The sequence below is a fragment of the Euprymna scolopes genome, chromosome 21 (genome assembly GCF_053919585.1).
Source record: "Euprymna scolopes isolate OS-2025 chromosome 21, ASM5391958v1, whole genome shotgun sequence".
In the NCBI taxonomy this organism is placed as follows: Eukaryota; Metazoa; Mollusca; class Cephalopoda; order Sepiida; family Sepiolidae; genus Euprymna; species Euprymna scolopes.
Window position 1 is genome coordinate 44,726,320 of NC_136502.1, and position 13,539 is coordinate 44,739,858.

Genomic DNA, 13,539 nt, shown 5'->3' on the forward strand with positions numbered 1-13,539 from the left:
GCCGGAACAGATGGTATTTATTTGCTCCCCCACCGAGCAAATTAGGCACAAGGCCGATTTTTAATGTGAGGAGTGAAGGGAGGGGGAAGGGAAAAAGGGGACCAGCTCTCGAGAGGTGGGAAATGGGAGCTGGTTAAAGGTCAGGCATGTGGGGTTGCCCCCACATCTGGTCTTTGCTAGTCATAGCTAGTCATAGCTTGCAGCATCTGAAGAACAGATGGTATTTATTTGCTCCCCCACCGAGCAAATTAGGCACAAGGCCGATTTTTAATGTGAGGAGTGAAGGGAGGGGGAAGGGAAAAAGGGGACCAGCTCCCGAGAAGTGGGAAATGGGATCCGGCCAAAGGTCAGGCATGTGGGGCCGCCCCCACATCCGGTCCCTGCCAGTCACAGCCAGTCACAGCTTGCAGCATCTGCCGGAACAGATGGTATTTATTTGCTCCCCCACCGAGCAAATTAGGCACAAGGCCAATTTTTAATGTGAGGAGTGAAGGGAGGGGGAAGGGAAAAAGGGGACCAGCTCCCGAGAGGTGGGAAATGGGAGCTGGTTAAAGGTCAGGCATGTGGGGTTGCCCCCACATCTGGTCTTTGCTAGTCATAGCTAGTCCTAGCTAGTCATAGCTTGCAGTATCTGCCGGAACAGATGGTATTTATTTGCTCCCCCACTGAGCAAATTAGGCACAAGGCCGATTTTTAATGTGAGGAGTGAAGGGGAAATGGGGACCAACTCCCCGGGGAGTAGGGGAGCTGGATAGTGACAATTGGTATGAAGGGTTGCCCCTACATTGACCAAGGTCTTATATGTGGGGTTGCCCCCACATATGGTCTCTGCTTGCAGTATCTGCCGGAACAGATGGTATTTATTTGCTCCCCCACCGAGCAAATTAGGCACAAGGCCGATTTTTAATGTGAGGAGTGAAGGGAGGGGGAAGGGGAAAAGGGGACCAGCTCCCGAGAGGTGGGAAATTGGAGCTGGTTAAAGGTCAGACATGTGGGGTTGCCCCCAGATCTGGTCTTTGCTAGTCATAGCTTGCAGTATCTGCCGGAACAGATACTACACTTTGATGGTATTTATTTGCTCCCCCACTGAGCAAATTAGGCACAAGGCCGTTTTTAATGTGAGGTAAAAACCAGCTCCCCTAAAAGTAGGCAAAAAGGGGGCACTCTGGTTACCAAAAATAATAATTGTCCCAGTATAGAGGGTTTTCCCTCCATTGACTGGTACAAATTATCTTAAGTGCAGCATCTGCCGGAACAGATGGTATTTATTTGCTCCCCCACTGAGCAAATTAGGCACAAGGCCGATTTTTAATGTGAGGAGTGAAGGGAGGGGGAAGGGGAAAAGGGGACCAGCTCCCGAGAGGTGGGAAATTGGAGCTGGTTAAAGGTCAGATATGTGGGGTTGCCCCCACATCTGGTCTTTGCTAGTCATAGCTTGCAGTATCTGCCGGAACAGATGGTATTTATTTGCTCCCCCACCGAGCAAATTAGGCACAAGGCCAATTTTTAATGTGAGGAGTGAAGGGAGGGGGAAGGGGAAAAGGGGACCAGCTCCCGAGAGGTGGGAAATGGGAGCCGGTTAAAGGTCAGGCATGTGGGGCTGCCCCCACATCTGGTCCTTGCTAGTCATAGCCAGTCATAGCTTGCAGTATCTGCCGGAACAGATGGTATTTATTTGCTCCCCCACTGAGCAAATTAGGCACAAGGCCGTTTTTAATGTGAGGTAACAACCAGCTCCCCTTAAAGTAGGCAAAAAGGGGGCACTCTGGTTACCAAAAATAATAATTGTCCCAGTATAGAGGGTTTCCCCTCCATTGACTGGTACAAATTATCTTAAGTGCAGCATCTGCCGGAACAGATGGTATTTATTTGCTCCCCCACTGAACAAATTAGGCACAAGGCCGTTTTTAATGTGAGGTAAAAACCAGCTCCCCTAAAAGGGGTCACTCTGGTTACCAAAAATAATAATTGTCCCAGTATAGAGGGTTTTTATTTAAATGCTGCCCACATCAGCATTATGTGGCACAAGGCCGGAAAGTGGGAACCCCGCAGGCTCCCCTAAAGGAGGGGCACTCCTGCAATTTTAAAAATTGCCTGAGTAACCCCGTCGGCATTCCCCGGTCGGGGCGCCTCAGGCAGCAAGCAATAAACTTGCCCCACTGGAAAGCCCGGTGGCAAGGCCTGGGAGGGTGGACCTCCTAGGTATTACCCAGGCGGTTCCCAGTATAGAGGGTTTCCCCTCCATTGACTGGTACAAATCATCTTAAGTGCAGCATCTGCCGGAACAGATACTACACTCTGATCTTGTCCCGAAGGCCAAGGCGAGTATTGTATTCTTTATAGTATTCAATTGTGAACAGTATACATGTTAATAATGGTACGAGAATAAATAACTAGATACGTGTGTATAGAACAAGAACTTTTTTTTATTGAATGACTGCTATTATTAGTTCTAATATGGAAGTGGGTGTCCATTCAAAAGAGGAGTACTGGGCAAGGGACATAACGTCTGTTTTACTATATACAAAATTTTTTTTATTATTTTATTTTTATTTATTTATTATTGATTTATTTACTCTTAGTTGGTATCTTAATTGTTTATCCTGGTTTTATTTTTTTTTCTGGTTTATTGAGTACTAGCATGGATGCCCGGGTGTTTGGAGGTGTATGCTGAGCAAAAAAAAAAACAAAAAAAAAACGGTCAATTTTTTTAAACTTTGACTCCTTAAAATTTATTGTTTTCGTCTCAAATTACATTATTAAGTTAGACCCATGTCCAAGGAACCTATATCTAAAATTTCAAGTGATTAGACTCAAAATTGTCGGAGGAGTTTGGTAGAGTTCTCAAAGATCAAATTGCTGAACTTTGACCCCTTAACAGCGAAATTTCTGGCCGAAAACCGATCACGTAGATTTTCCCAAATCTCAGTACCCTGTATATCAAATTTCGAGTTATTGCGAATGAAAATGTACACAGACACGTTCACTTTTATAGATATATAGATGTTGGTGTGTTTTACTTTTTTATTCATTGAAAGTAATTTTTCATAATCAATTTCTTTGTTGCTGTTCTTGTTTTGTTTTTTACAAGTGACGTCTGTTATGTTTTAAGTAAGTTACTTCTATTAATATCAGATATGAGCAACGTTCTTTTCATTATTTTAAACACCTTAACTTTCCTTTTCTAATTTCTATGGGATATGTAGTAACCGCAATGCATATCAAGAGATGTACAGTTCAAGAGATACCCTCCATTGAAAAAAAAACTATCCAGAGAGCATGACATCATCTCCAAGAAATCTTGACCAGGCACCAAAAGACACCACCTGAAAGCTCACCATGGTTTATATACCATACATAAAGGGTTTGTCGGAAAAACTTCAAAGAATATGTAATCCATATGACATCAGGATTTCGGGAATCTTAAAAATTGAATGCTTTGTAGCTCTCCAAACTCAGCAACCAACTAGTATTTTGCCAGGAAGTAAAGTGCTTTAAATTTTTTAAAGTTTACTATTAACTGTCTTTAATCTCTTTCCAGTTTGTCTAAACAAAAAAAAAATGTATTTTTTTTATTACATAACAATATCATTGTCTTCTCTTTCTTCTTTGCAGCATATTATGAGGTAAGCTGATATACCTATTTCTAGAATAATAGACGTATCCAGAGACTATAAATATAGTTACATTAAACATGTTCTTGGATAGCAATTCATGACAGCTATAGCCGCCAGAATCATGTGTACTTCTGTAGCATATTTTTTGCTAACTATAACATTGTATTTGTCTTAATTATTACTGACCTGCAAGGCTGCAACATAGCAATAGGACAGTATATAAAATAGAGTCAATAGAGTTATCAATTGCTACAAAGAATCATATTTACATTTACCTTTATTCTAATCAAACAACTATGCTATGAACAGTTCAAATGATACACGTCACAAGAGCATCTATAGTATTTATTATTGTGATTTTTCTTATACAGAAGAATATACAGTATATTTTAATTTCGGACTATTATTCTCATCTTTATTAGTTGTTGTTTTTGATCGTTTATTGGTTTTGTTTATTCACAACGTTTCGACCAACTATTCCTCTGGCCTTCGTCAGGTGGTAAGAGATTCAACATCTCTATCAACTGCACCATTGAAATAAAAATAAATTAATATATAATGCTCATCTCAAAAATGAATTCCAATTAAGGAATAATATATATATATATATACCAATCGGTACGGACCCGACTATAGAAGATCAGATAAATAAACGTGGATTTATAAGATCAAAGAATACAACCTTGATCGCCCTTTGGGGCCCGTGGCGCAGTTGATAGAGACGTTGAATCTCTACAGTTCCAGATGAACATTGTCTGAAGATAGTGGTTTCAATCCCACCCAAAGCGTGCCAGAGGTTAATTGGCCAAAATGTGGTGAGACGACAACAACTACAGATGGCAGTGATGGCTGAGAATGCAGTTGGGAGATTCGAAGTTCCTATCCGTCACGGTTACCACCTGACAAAGGCCAGAGGAATAGTTGGCCGAAACGTTGTGAATAAACAAAACCAATAAAAGATCAAAGACAACAACTAATAAAGATGAGAATAATAGTCCGAAATAAAAATAAAAATAAATTAATATATAATGCTCATCTAAAAAATGAATTCCAATTAAGGAATAATATATATATATATATATATATACAGTATATTCTCTATTGTTTATTATTGCAAAGAGAAAGCACACTTAAGAAAAAAAGAAATGTCTCTTTAATATGTTTTCCCAAAATTAAACCTTGTGCTGAAAACCATCCACATTATCCAGAATAATATAACTTGTATAAGTGGCGAGCACCATAGATCCATAAATTGGAGCTAGGTATGATGTTGGCCGGATTTGATGGTGTGTAACCATGTCTTCAGCTTGCCTCTTGGAGTAGTTATGCAGCTATTGCTTTGTGAATGAACTCTCCCGTGTTGCAACATGGCTGAACCAGCAGAGTCACTTCTTTAGGAGCATTACTGCTGTCAATCAAAGGAAGTGTCTGTACAGAATGTGTATAAAGTGTATTGATGTATGGAAGTGAAACCTGGTCAGTGATGTGTGCAAATAAGTGTTACATGGAAAGGAATAATGAAACAGTGGATGTGTGATGGGAGTTGTAAAGATGGGCTTATAGATCTGAAGACCTCAAATGAAGATTAAATCTGGATGGTTTACGGAGATGCATGTGCATGCTTATTTTTACTAATGAACTCTATTAAAGTAATGAGCCACACACTTTATAAGTGTAGGGTTCCGCTTCCATATTTGTTTTCTTGTGTTTTCAAATACGAATTCACTACATGCTCGATGATGTATTTTCAAATGACCATTCCGTAAAAATGATGCTCTGTACATCTAACAAGAAAAATACCCCTCATCAGCATGTTTACATGCTTATTTTCTTACAAATGAACTCCATCGACCATACATTTCATATGTGTAAGCTTTCTCTTCTGTATTTGTTTCTTGTGTTTTCAAATTGTAAATCTTCAAGGAAGGACTATGTTAAAACGCTGGCTCTCACATGCCAGAAGATGAAGTTTTCTTGCGTATGTGCTTTCTAGTGTTTTAGAATTTGAATGCTGCCAAAATGATGATCCATACGCTTTTACTAATTCTCATATTGCTTAAAATTTTCTCATCATATTGGACATCTTACTAGTCTTGTTGAGTATCCAGTTTAGTGGTGTTACTCTAAGCAACATCATTTAGAGACAGTGCATGATTCATTGTATATGCAAGTGTAAGTTAGTTATATTGAGGGTATCTTATTTGGAATGCAAATAATATGTTATTTTGAATATTTGCTCAGGGTTTACTTATAGTGGGACCTATCCTCATGCAAGGTTGTTATGATAAACCTCTGCACAGAAAGATCTTAGTAACGAAGAGAGTAGGTTGTCAAGTTTCCTCTTCTTCTTGAGGTCACTTTTAAAAAATTTTCTTAAGTATTTGTTCTAACTGGATTCCAAATATTCACTCGCTAAGATACTAATCATTCATCGTATATGCAATATACTAATCTCTTTAGTGCAACTGTTACTCTATTGTATGTAAATTCAATAAAAATTCGATGTAAATTTTCAAGGAAGAATTATGTGGTATGTGATTTTCTTGTGTTTTACAATTTGACTATTTTAAAACTGATTACCCGTACATATAAAAAAGTTATCATTTCTCTCTTTTTTGTTCGAGCTGGAGAGGTTCTTTTGGGTGTGTTTTTTTCTGGTGCGATTTTAAATGTGAATTTTGTGAAAACGTTGAGCCACACACTTCACAAGAATAAGGTTTTTCACCAGTGTGTGTTCTCAAGTGTCGGTTCCATGATGTATACTCTGAAAATGATGACCCACAAATGACACAAGAATATGGCTTCTCGCCAGTGTGTATTCGAACATGCCTTTTCAAATTCGAATTATGTGAAAATGCTGAACCACAAACATCACATGAATACGCTCTCTCTCGAGTGTGTGTCCTCTGGTGTGATTTCAAATGCGAATTTTGTGAAAATGCTGACCCACACACGTCACATGTATAGGGTTTTCTACCAGCGTGTTTTCTCTGGTGTCTTTTCAATAATGTATACTCTAAGAATGATGATCCACAAATATCACAGGAATATGCTCCTTTTTGAGTGTGTTTTTTCTGGTGCGATTTTAAATGTGAATTTTGTGAAAATGTTGAGCCACACACGTCACATGAATAGGGTTTTTCACCAGTGTGTGTTCTCTCATGTCGTTTCCATGATGTATACTCTGAAAACGATGACCCACAAACAACACAAGAATAAGGCTTCTCGCCAGTGTGTATTCTGACGTGTCTTTTCAATGAAGGACTTTCTGAAAATGATGATCCACACAGTTCACAGGAAAATCGTTTTTCACCCACAAGTGTTTGCATGTTTTGAAATATTTGAAAATGAAGAACGGCAATTCTTAAATTATCTTGTGAAAAGAAAATGTTTATAAAACAAACAATCCACACATTCATCACACTTTTTGAAGCCTCAATGGATAGATAGAGTAGAACCCCGGGATACAGTGGCTCTAGGATACATTTTTTTTCCAGGTTACGGTGTGGAATAGTTTTCCAGACCCTGGTTACAGTATTTGCCCTACCTTACGGTATTATTCATAATGTTATTTGATTATATACATGTGTATACAGTACTGTATTTTATTACTAATTTTTGATGCCGTATTCTGGGGTTCTACTGTACTGTAATATATTGAATATTTGGTCAGACTGTACTTGTAGGGTGAAAGTATCCTCATGTAAAGTTTTTCCTGACAAACCACTACACAGAGACCAAAGGCACTTGTCTAATAGATATTTTCAATTTCTCTCTCCTACATATACCAATGATAAAAACGTTTATAAAACGAACTTAGTATTAAAACTTTATACTTGCTATTCTTAATCAGTATTTCTCAGTAGTTTTTCTTTTTACTTATCTGACCTATATTTGAACGAATCATTCAAATAACAACATTGAATATGACAATCCATGCAGTTTCTCTATTATGTTACACTTGTTCAGACAAGCGTATTTGGGTTCTAAGACTACCTGAAATAATGAGTGAAATTTTTCTAAAATCTGACACGTGACATCACCGAGAAGAAAAAATGTTTACAAAACAATCATACTCTATACAGGCATCACAATTGTTTAGATTTTATCCTGAACATATTGGTATGTATGTTTTCAATATGTTTTTCTGAGAAAATCCTGTATTTTTTAATGGTTTTTAGCTGCAATACTTTTACAATGGTGATTTGCCTTTCTTGTTATAAATATTTATTTATAATATTTAAAATTGATATTAAAGTCAAATATCTTTGTGCAATATTAAACATACGTCTGTTTCATTTACTTTCATACAAACAGCTTTAACTGCAATTCTCTTATAATTGTGATCTGAAAACTTGTTAAGATTCGGGTTTCTATATGTTTTCTTTTAAATATTTAAAATTACCAAACAATTTGGTGAAGTATTTGTATATATTGAATCAGTTTTTTAGGCACATTTGAAGCTTATATATTCGAGCAAAATGCCGAAGTACACATTTTTCAAAGCTGGCCTTTCTCCAATCAATGTTCACATGTTTTTTGAAGTTTGATACCTGGGAAATTATACCTGATAAGAATCGGCATTATCAGAATGTATTTATATCCTGATGTGACCCTGTGCTTACTGTGTGTTGAATTTGTTGAAACTTCATACAAGCAAATTTTGTTTCGTTTTAAAAAATGGTTTCTCTTCAAGTATTTTAAACAAATTACTCATTCCATTGTTTGCTGAAACTGATACCTGTGAATAAATAAAATTATTTTGTTAATATTAATCTATTGTATATTATCTGTGTGTAAATATATTCAACTAAAAATCAAAAACTACAAACAAAGACCCAGAAAGTTGCTATATTCTTGATCAGCGTTGCGTTGCCCTGGTTAAATAATATGTAAAATATAGAAAAAATAAAATTAATTTTCTGAGAGTCAACAAGGCCACGTTTTGTTAGGGAGGGTCGGTTTTTCATTATTATTATATACTAATTTAGAAAGAGAATGCCACCTTATTCCTATATATTATATAAAAGAGAGATTTGTATGTGTGTATGTGCATGTTCAATTAGAGAGGAATGGGCAGGGTGGAGGAGAACGAGGGGGTTGGGAAAGAAAGGGTTAAACAAGAGAGGAGAAAAGGGGGACTGCTAGAGAGAGGTAGAGATAGAAATTTTAATAGAAATATGTTACACTTTTGCTGCAGGCAACGTCAGGTAGTCTTGCTAGTCTTATAAAAATAAAGATGTATCTGTGTGTCTATCTGTTACAATTTTTAAAGCATAATAAATACATTGCAAAATAGGTCTCATTACTTTTAGAAATGGAGAATAGATAATAAATTATCATTAAATAAAGCTGATGTCAGGACAAAAATACTTCAATCTAAGGTTCTACTTGTTAATCTCTGAGTTAAGACAATTGAATTATCTCACCTTGTCAATGGATAAAGGAAAGTCTGTTTAGAGTCACCTGCTTCTGATTGTTGTTGTTGAAGTGAGTTTAGAGGAAGGAGTACAGAACACTACCAACTGAAATATTTTGGGCAAATATTTTTTATAAATAGAGCTTAAAACATAACAAAATAATTATTGCTTTAGCATAATGTCATAGATGTATGGTTTTCAAACATGAATTCAAACATAAATGATAATAAAAAATGAGTAAACATTAATAGTGTTTGAAATTCTTTTAATAGTTCAAATCAATTAATTTTGGTTTAACTCTGTCTTATACTTAATTCTTTCACAATTATATATTTACAGCCTAGCAAAAATATGTGAGCATATCTTTGCTAAGTGGATATAAAATTTTAAAACCTATTCGATACTCCTTAAACATTTGAGAATTTAAAAATAATCCAAACTCCCTGGGAATCCAGAGATGTAGTATCTTTGATTAAGCTGTTTATACTTACATTTCATTTCATTTGATAGCTTTGTGCAGAATGATGGCTGCTCCCGATTCTCTTTGATGACCCTTCGACCACCCAGAAAGATACTTGACAGCGTATCACATCAACGCTTTGTACTGTAGCAAGTTCTGCAACCCACAGCCGCCACAGAACTTCAGGGGAGCCTGCGAACAACACCTCACAGACCCTAGAGATCAAGCCATGGTAGGGCACCACTGGACCACCGTCAGAGACGCCATGACCCATGCCGCAGAGGAGACTAATACTAACTTAGCTAAGAAGTTAAGATTACCAGCAAACTTAATAATTTTTCTATCTCTGTTTTTAATGTTCTCTCTCTCTCTTTTTCTCTCTTATTTACACTTAAATTTTTTCAAACTATTATTTAACAGAGATCCATTCAAAGAACACGTTCAATTAATATCGATATCAGTGTTGCACAATCTTAAAGAACCATTTTGGGGGAGATAGAGCTTCCCACATTGAAAAGCCTTACGTCCAACCGTTCTTGTTCTTTTGAAGAGACGAGTAAAATTGAAAAAAAAAAAGTTGTTGGCGAAGAACATACAAAAACTGCAAAAAACTGCAAAAAAAACTGAAAAAAAAAAGAAAAAAAAAGGCAGATTTGCCGTTTAGTTGTACAAATATTCTCAAACCAGGTAATCACTAAAAGGAACAGTTAAAGGTCGAAACCGGTATCTTAACAAAAGCTTTCTTTTTGCAGGTTTCACAGACACCGGTATCTTAGCAGAAGCTTTTTTTTTTTACAGGTTTCACAAACTTTAAAATTGAAAATGTAATCATGTGATTAAATTTAATTAAAATTAACCACTTTGTTTAACAAATTAAAAAAATAATGCAAGATGAAGTTTAAAAATGATTAAATATATTTTATTTTATAATTTAAAATTAAAAACATTGACCAATAAAAATGAAATTTTGGGTACTTACGTATTTTTGGTGCAGTGCTGAAATGATAACGTTATTATTTTTTAAAACATTCTTAGTGAGGAGGTGAGGGTGTTTTGTAACTATTCTGTACTTTCACCTTACAATTAAAAAAAAACAAAACAAAGATATCGTGAAACTTTAATTTAACCTGAAAAAAAAATCTATATAAGAATAGCGTGGTACCATAGGTATATCAGAATCTCGGGGGAATTTTTGACACCCCTAACAAAAAACTGCGAATAAAATATAAAAACTCGTAATTTCTCTTTTTAAATTGGGTTGTTTATTTTCTTTATTGAATATACTTCCAAAATAAACTATTAAAGTTGTTTAAAAATAATAGAAATATTATTTTTTATTTTTTGAAAAACAGTGTTTACAAAATGCCGACGCGCCTTCATGCAGCCATTTTTTTTTACGTAATGAAATTAATCAAATTTTACGAGTTAAATATTTTTCAATTTTTAAACTTTAAAAATCTATCAAAATTTTTCTATTGGTTAAATTTTTTACGATATTTTCAGGGTCAATGTGAAATTTTATGCTCTTTCCAATAAACCGAATATAATATTTTAGACAAACGTTTTTTTTCAAATTCACCCCCCCATTTTGAAATGTCTATTAGAATTTAAATAATTAATTTACTCACCAAAGTTTTATATATCACAAATTGAAGATAAAAGATCAATAAATAAAATATTCTTATTTAAAACGAAAAAAAGAAGTATTTTTTTAAATTTACCTGTAAAGTCCAAAGTGTAAAACCTTTTTTTTTTAAACCACGTTGATTTTTTTTTTGTTAAGTGAAATTTTATGTTATGCTTTAATTGTTCAGTAAATATTGGACGCTGACGACAATTTTTTCTATTTTATTCAATGTTTTCTTTTTTTTTAGATATTTTTTAAAAAAATTCATTCAATAAAAAAGAATTAAAATGTATATTAAATCAAAAATTCATGTATTTCTTCAAGAGAAAAAAAATAGAAATTTGGTTGAGCGAATTTTTTGTAATTGGCCAAAATCCACGAATGAAATGTTCATATTTTCAAATATGGTAGCACATACTGACCACTTATATACATAAATATTCATTTATTTTATACAAAACTGAATAAAATATGCTTATAGTAAAATAAAAAAAACGTGTTTTTGTTCGTTATTATTACATTAAATGTTTGTTTATTCATATAGTTACTATCGAGATTATTAATGTGTTGTTTTTACGTTTTTGAAATAATTACTTTTGTCACTTCGCTGGTTCCGTATATAAGAAATCGACAAACTTCCGGTTTTATTAATGACGGATAACATTTACCCAAAAATAAAAAAAACAAACGTTTTTCTGAACTCTTTGTTTAAAAATCCTGTTATTTAAAAAATACATGGAATATAATATATAAATATGGACAAATTCTTATACACGAAGAATAGAAGCAGACAAAAGCGTAGTAATTTTGAACAGGTAAGTGATTTTTTTGGCAGTTATATATATTTATTATATTTCGATGAGGTAAAATTTGTTGATTTTCATGAAATCTTTTTTAAAGAAAACTGATAAAAAAAATATTGTATATTTTTCGATTAAACCTTTTATGATTTTAAAATTTGGTCTTTGCTCATTTTATTGAAATAAAAATTAGGGTTTAAAATTACATTTTCATAATATTATAAGCTTGTAGACATGGCAAATCTATTTAATGAAATGTTTTCAATGGTGACTTGCCCAAAAATTCTGATACACCTAGTGGTACCATCTGCCATCGTATGCATCCGAGAACAATATCTACTGTAAAATTAAACCAAAATTTGGTGCTTATGCATTTTTGGTACAACGCTATTTTTTAATATTTTTTTTTTCAGGTTAAATTAAAGTTTAATGAAAACTTTTTTTTTTAATTGTAAAGTGAAAGCACAGAAAAGTTACAAAACACCTCCCCATGTTAAGAATGGCTTTCAAAATAATAACATTATTATTTTAGCATAGTACCAAAAATACATAAATGCCAAAAATTTTATTTTTATTGTTCAATGTTTTTAATGTTAAATTATAAAATAAAATATATTTAATCATTTTAAAACTTCATCTTGCATTATTTGTTAAACAACGTGGTTAATTTAAATTAAATTTTTATAACATGATGATCGATCATATTTTCAATAAATTATTGACAGTAATTTTATACGATTATATTTGGCCCATTTAAAGTTTGTGAAACATGTAAAAAAAAAAAAAAAAAAAGAAAAAAAAAAGAAAAAAAAAAGCTTCTGCTAGTGCTAAGATACGGTGTCGACCTTTAAGTGTCCATTTTAGTGATTACCTGGTTTGGCAAACTAAAATTATATTTTGATACATTTTTATACTGTAAAAAAAACAAAAAACAAAACAAAAAACCCCAAATAATTCTAAAAACAATTTATAAATGTTTCATGTTTTTTACATATTTATTTCTTTTTTTTTTTTCAGTTATAAGTCACGCAGAAAAGGAAATACTATTAAAACTTAAAAATTATATTTTGATACATTTTTTTTATACAATAGATGTTTCGATTTTCATATATTTTCTTGTTCTTTATTTCGTTATTATAGATTTTTGCGTTCTCGGAGACACTTGTTTATATTTGAGGTTCAGGTTCACAGAACGGCCGACAGAAGGCATTCAAAGAAATGAGTCGAGATATCATCTCGGACGCCCCATGTCATTGACATAAGTGCCAAACCATCTGTAATATTTTTTAAAAATGATCTCAAATGAACAAAAAGCTTACCTATTTTATTCGTTTGTCTTCACGGCAAATGCGAAACTAAATCACACATCAACACTTTATAGACTGACCGGTGTCAAACGAAATAATGCTCCCACTGAATAAAAGTTTTTTTTTTTTTTTTTTTTTTTTATTCGTTAAATATTTTATACAAAAAGTATAATACCAAATGTGACATGAGGCCGAAAAAAATGGGGGATAATGTTGACCTAACTAACATTGCTTAACTTAACTAGTCATATTTACGAAAACAAGACCACTCAAATGACTAACATAATAAACACCCAAATGACAATATG

The 13,539-nt window shown here is 33.8% G+C and overlaps 1 protein-coding gene across 1 annotated transcript; it reads right to left on the minus strand.

The window, feature by feature from the left end:
* Window positions 1-4,080: 4,080 nt before the first annotated feature.
* LOC145242185 (uncharacterized) lies at window positions 4,081-13,290 on the minus strand. Its single transcript, XM_080105182.1, has 2 exons — window positions 13,244-13,290; window positions 4,081-8,358 (listed from the first exon to the last, which is right to left on the minus strand). The coding sequence occupies exon 2, from the start codon at window positions 7,034-7,036 to the stop codon at window positions 6,218-6,220; it is 819 nt and encodes a 272-aa protein (XP_079961308.1). The 5' UTR covers window positions 7,037-8,358; window positions 13,244-13,290; the 3' UTR covers window positions 4,081-6,217.
* Window positions 13,291-13,539: the final 249 nt, after the last annotated feature.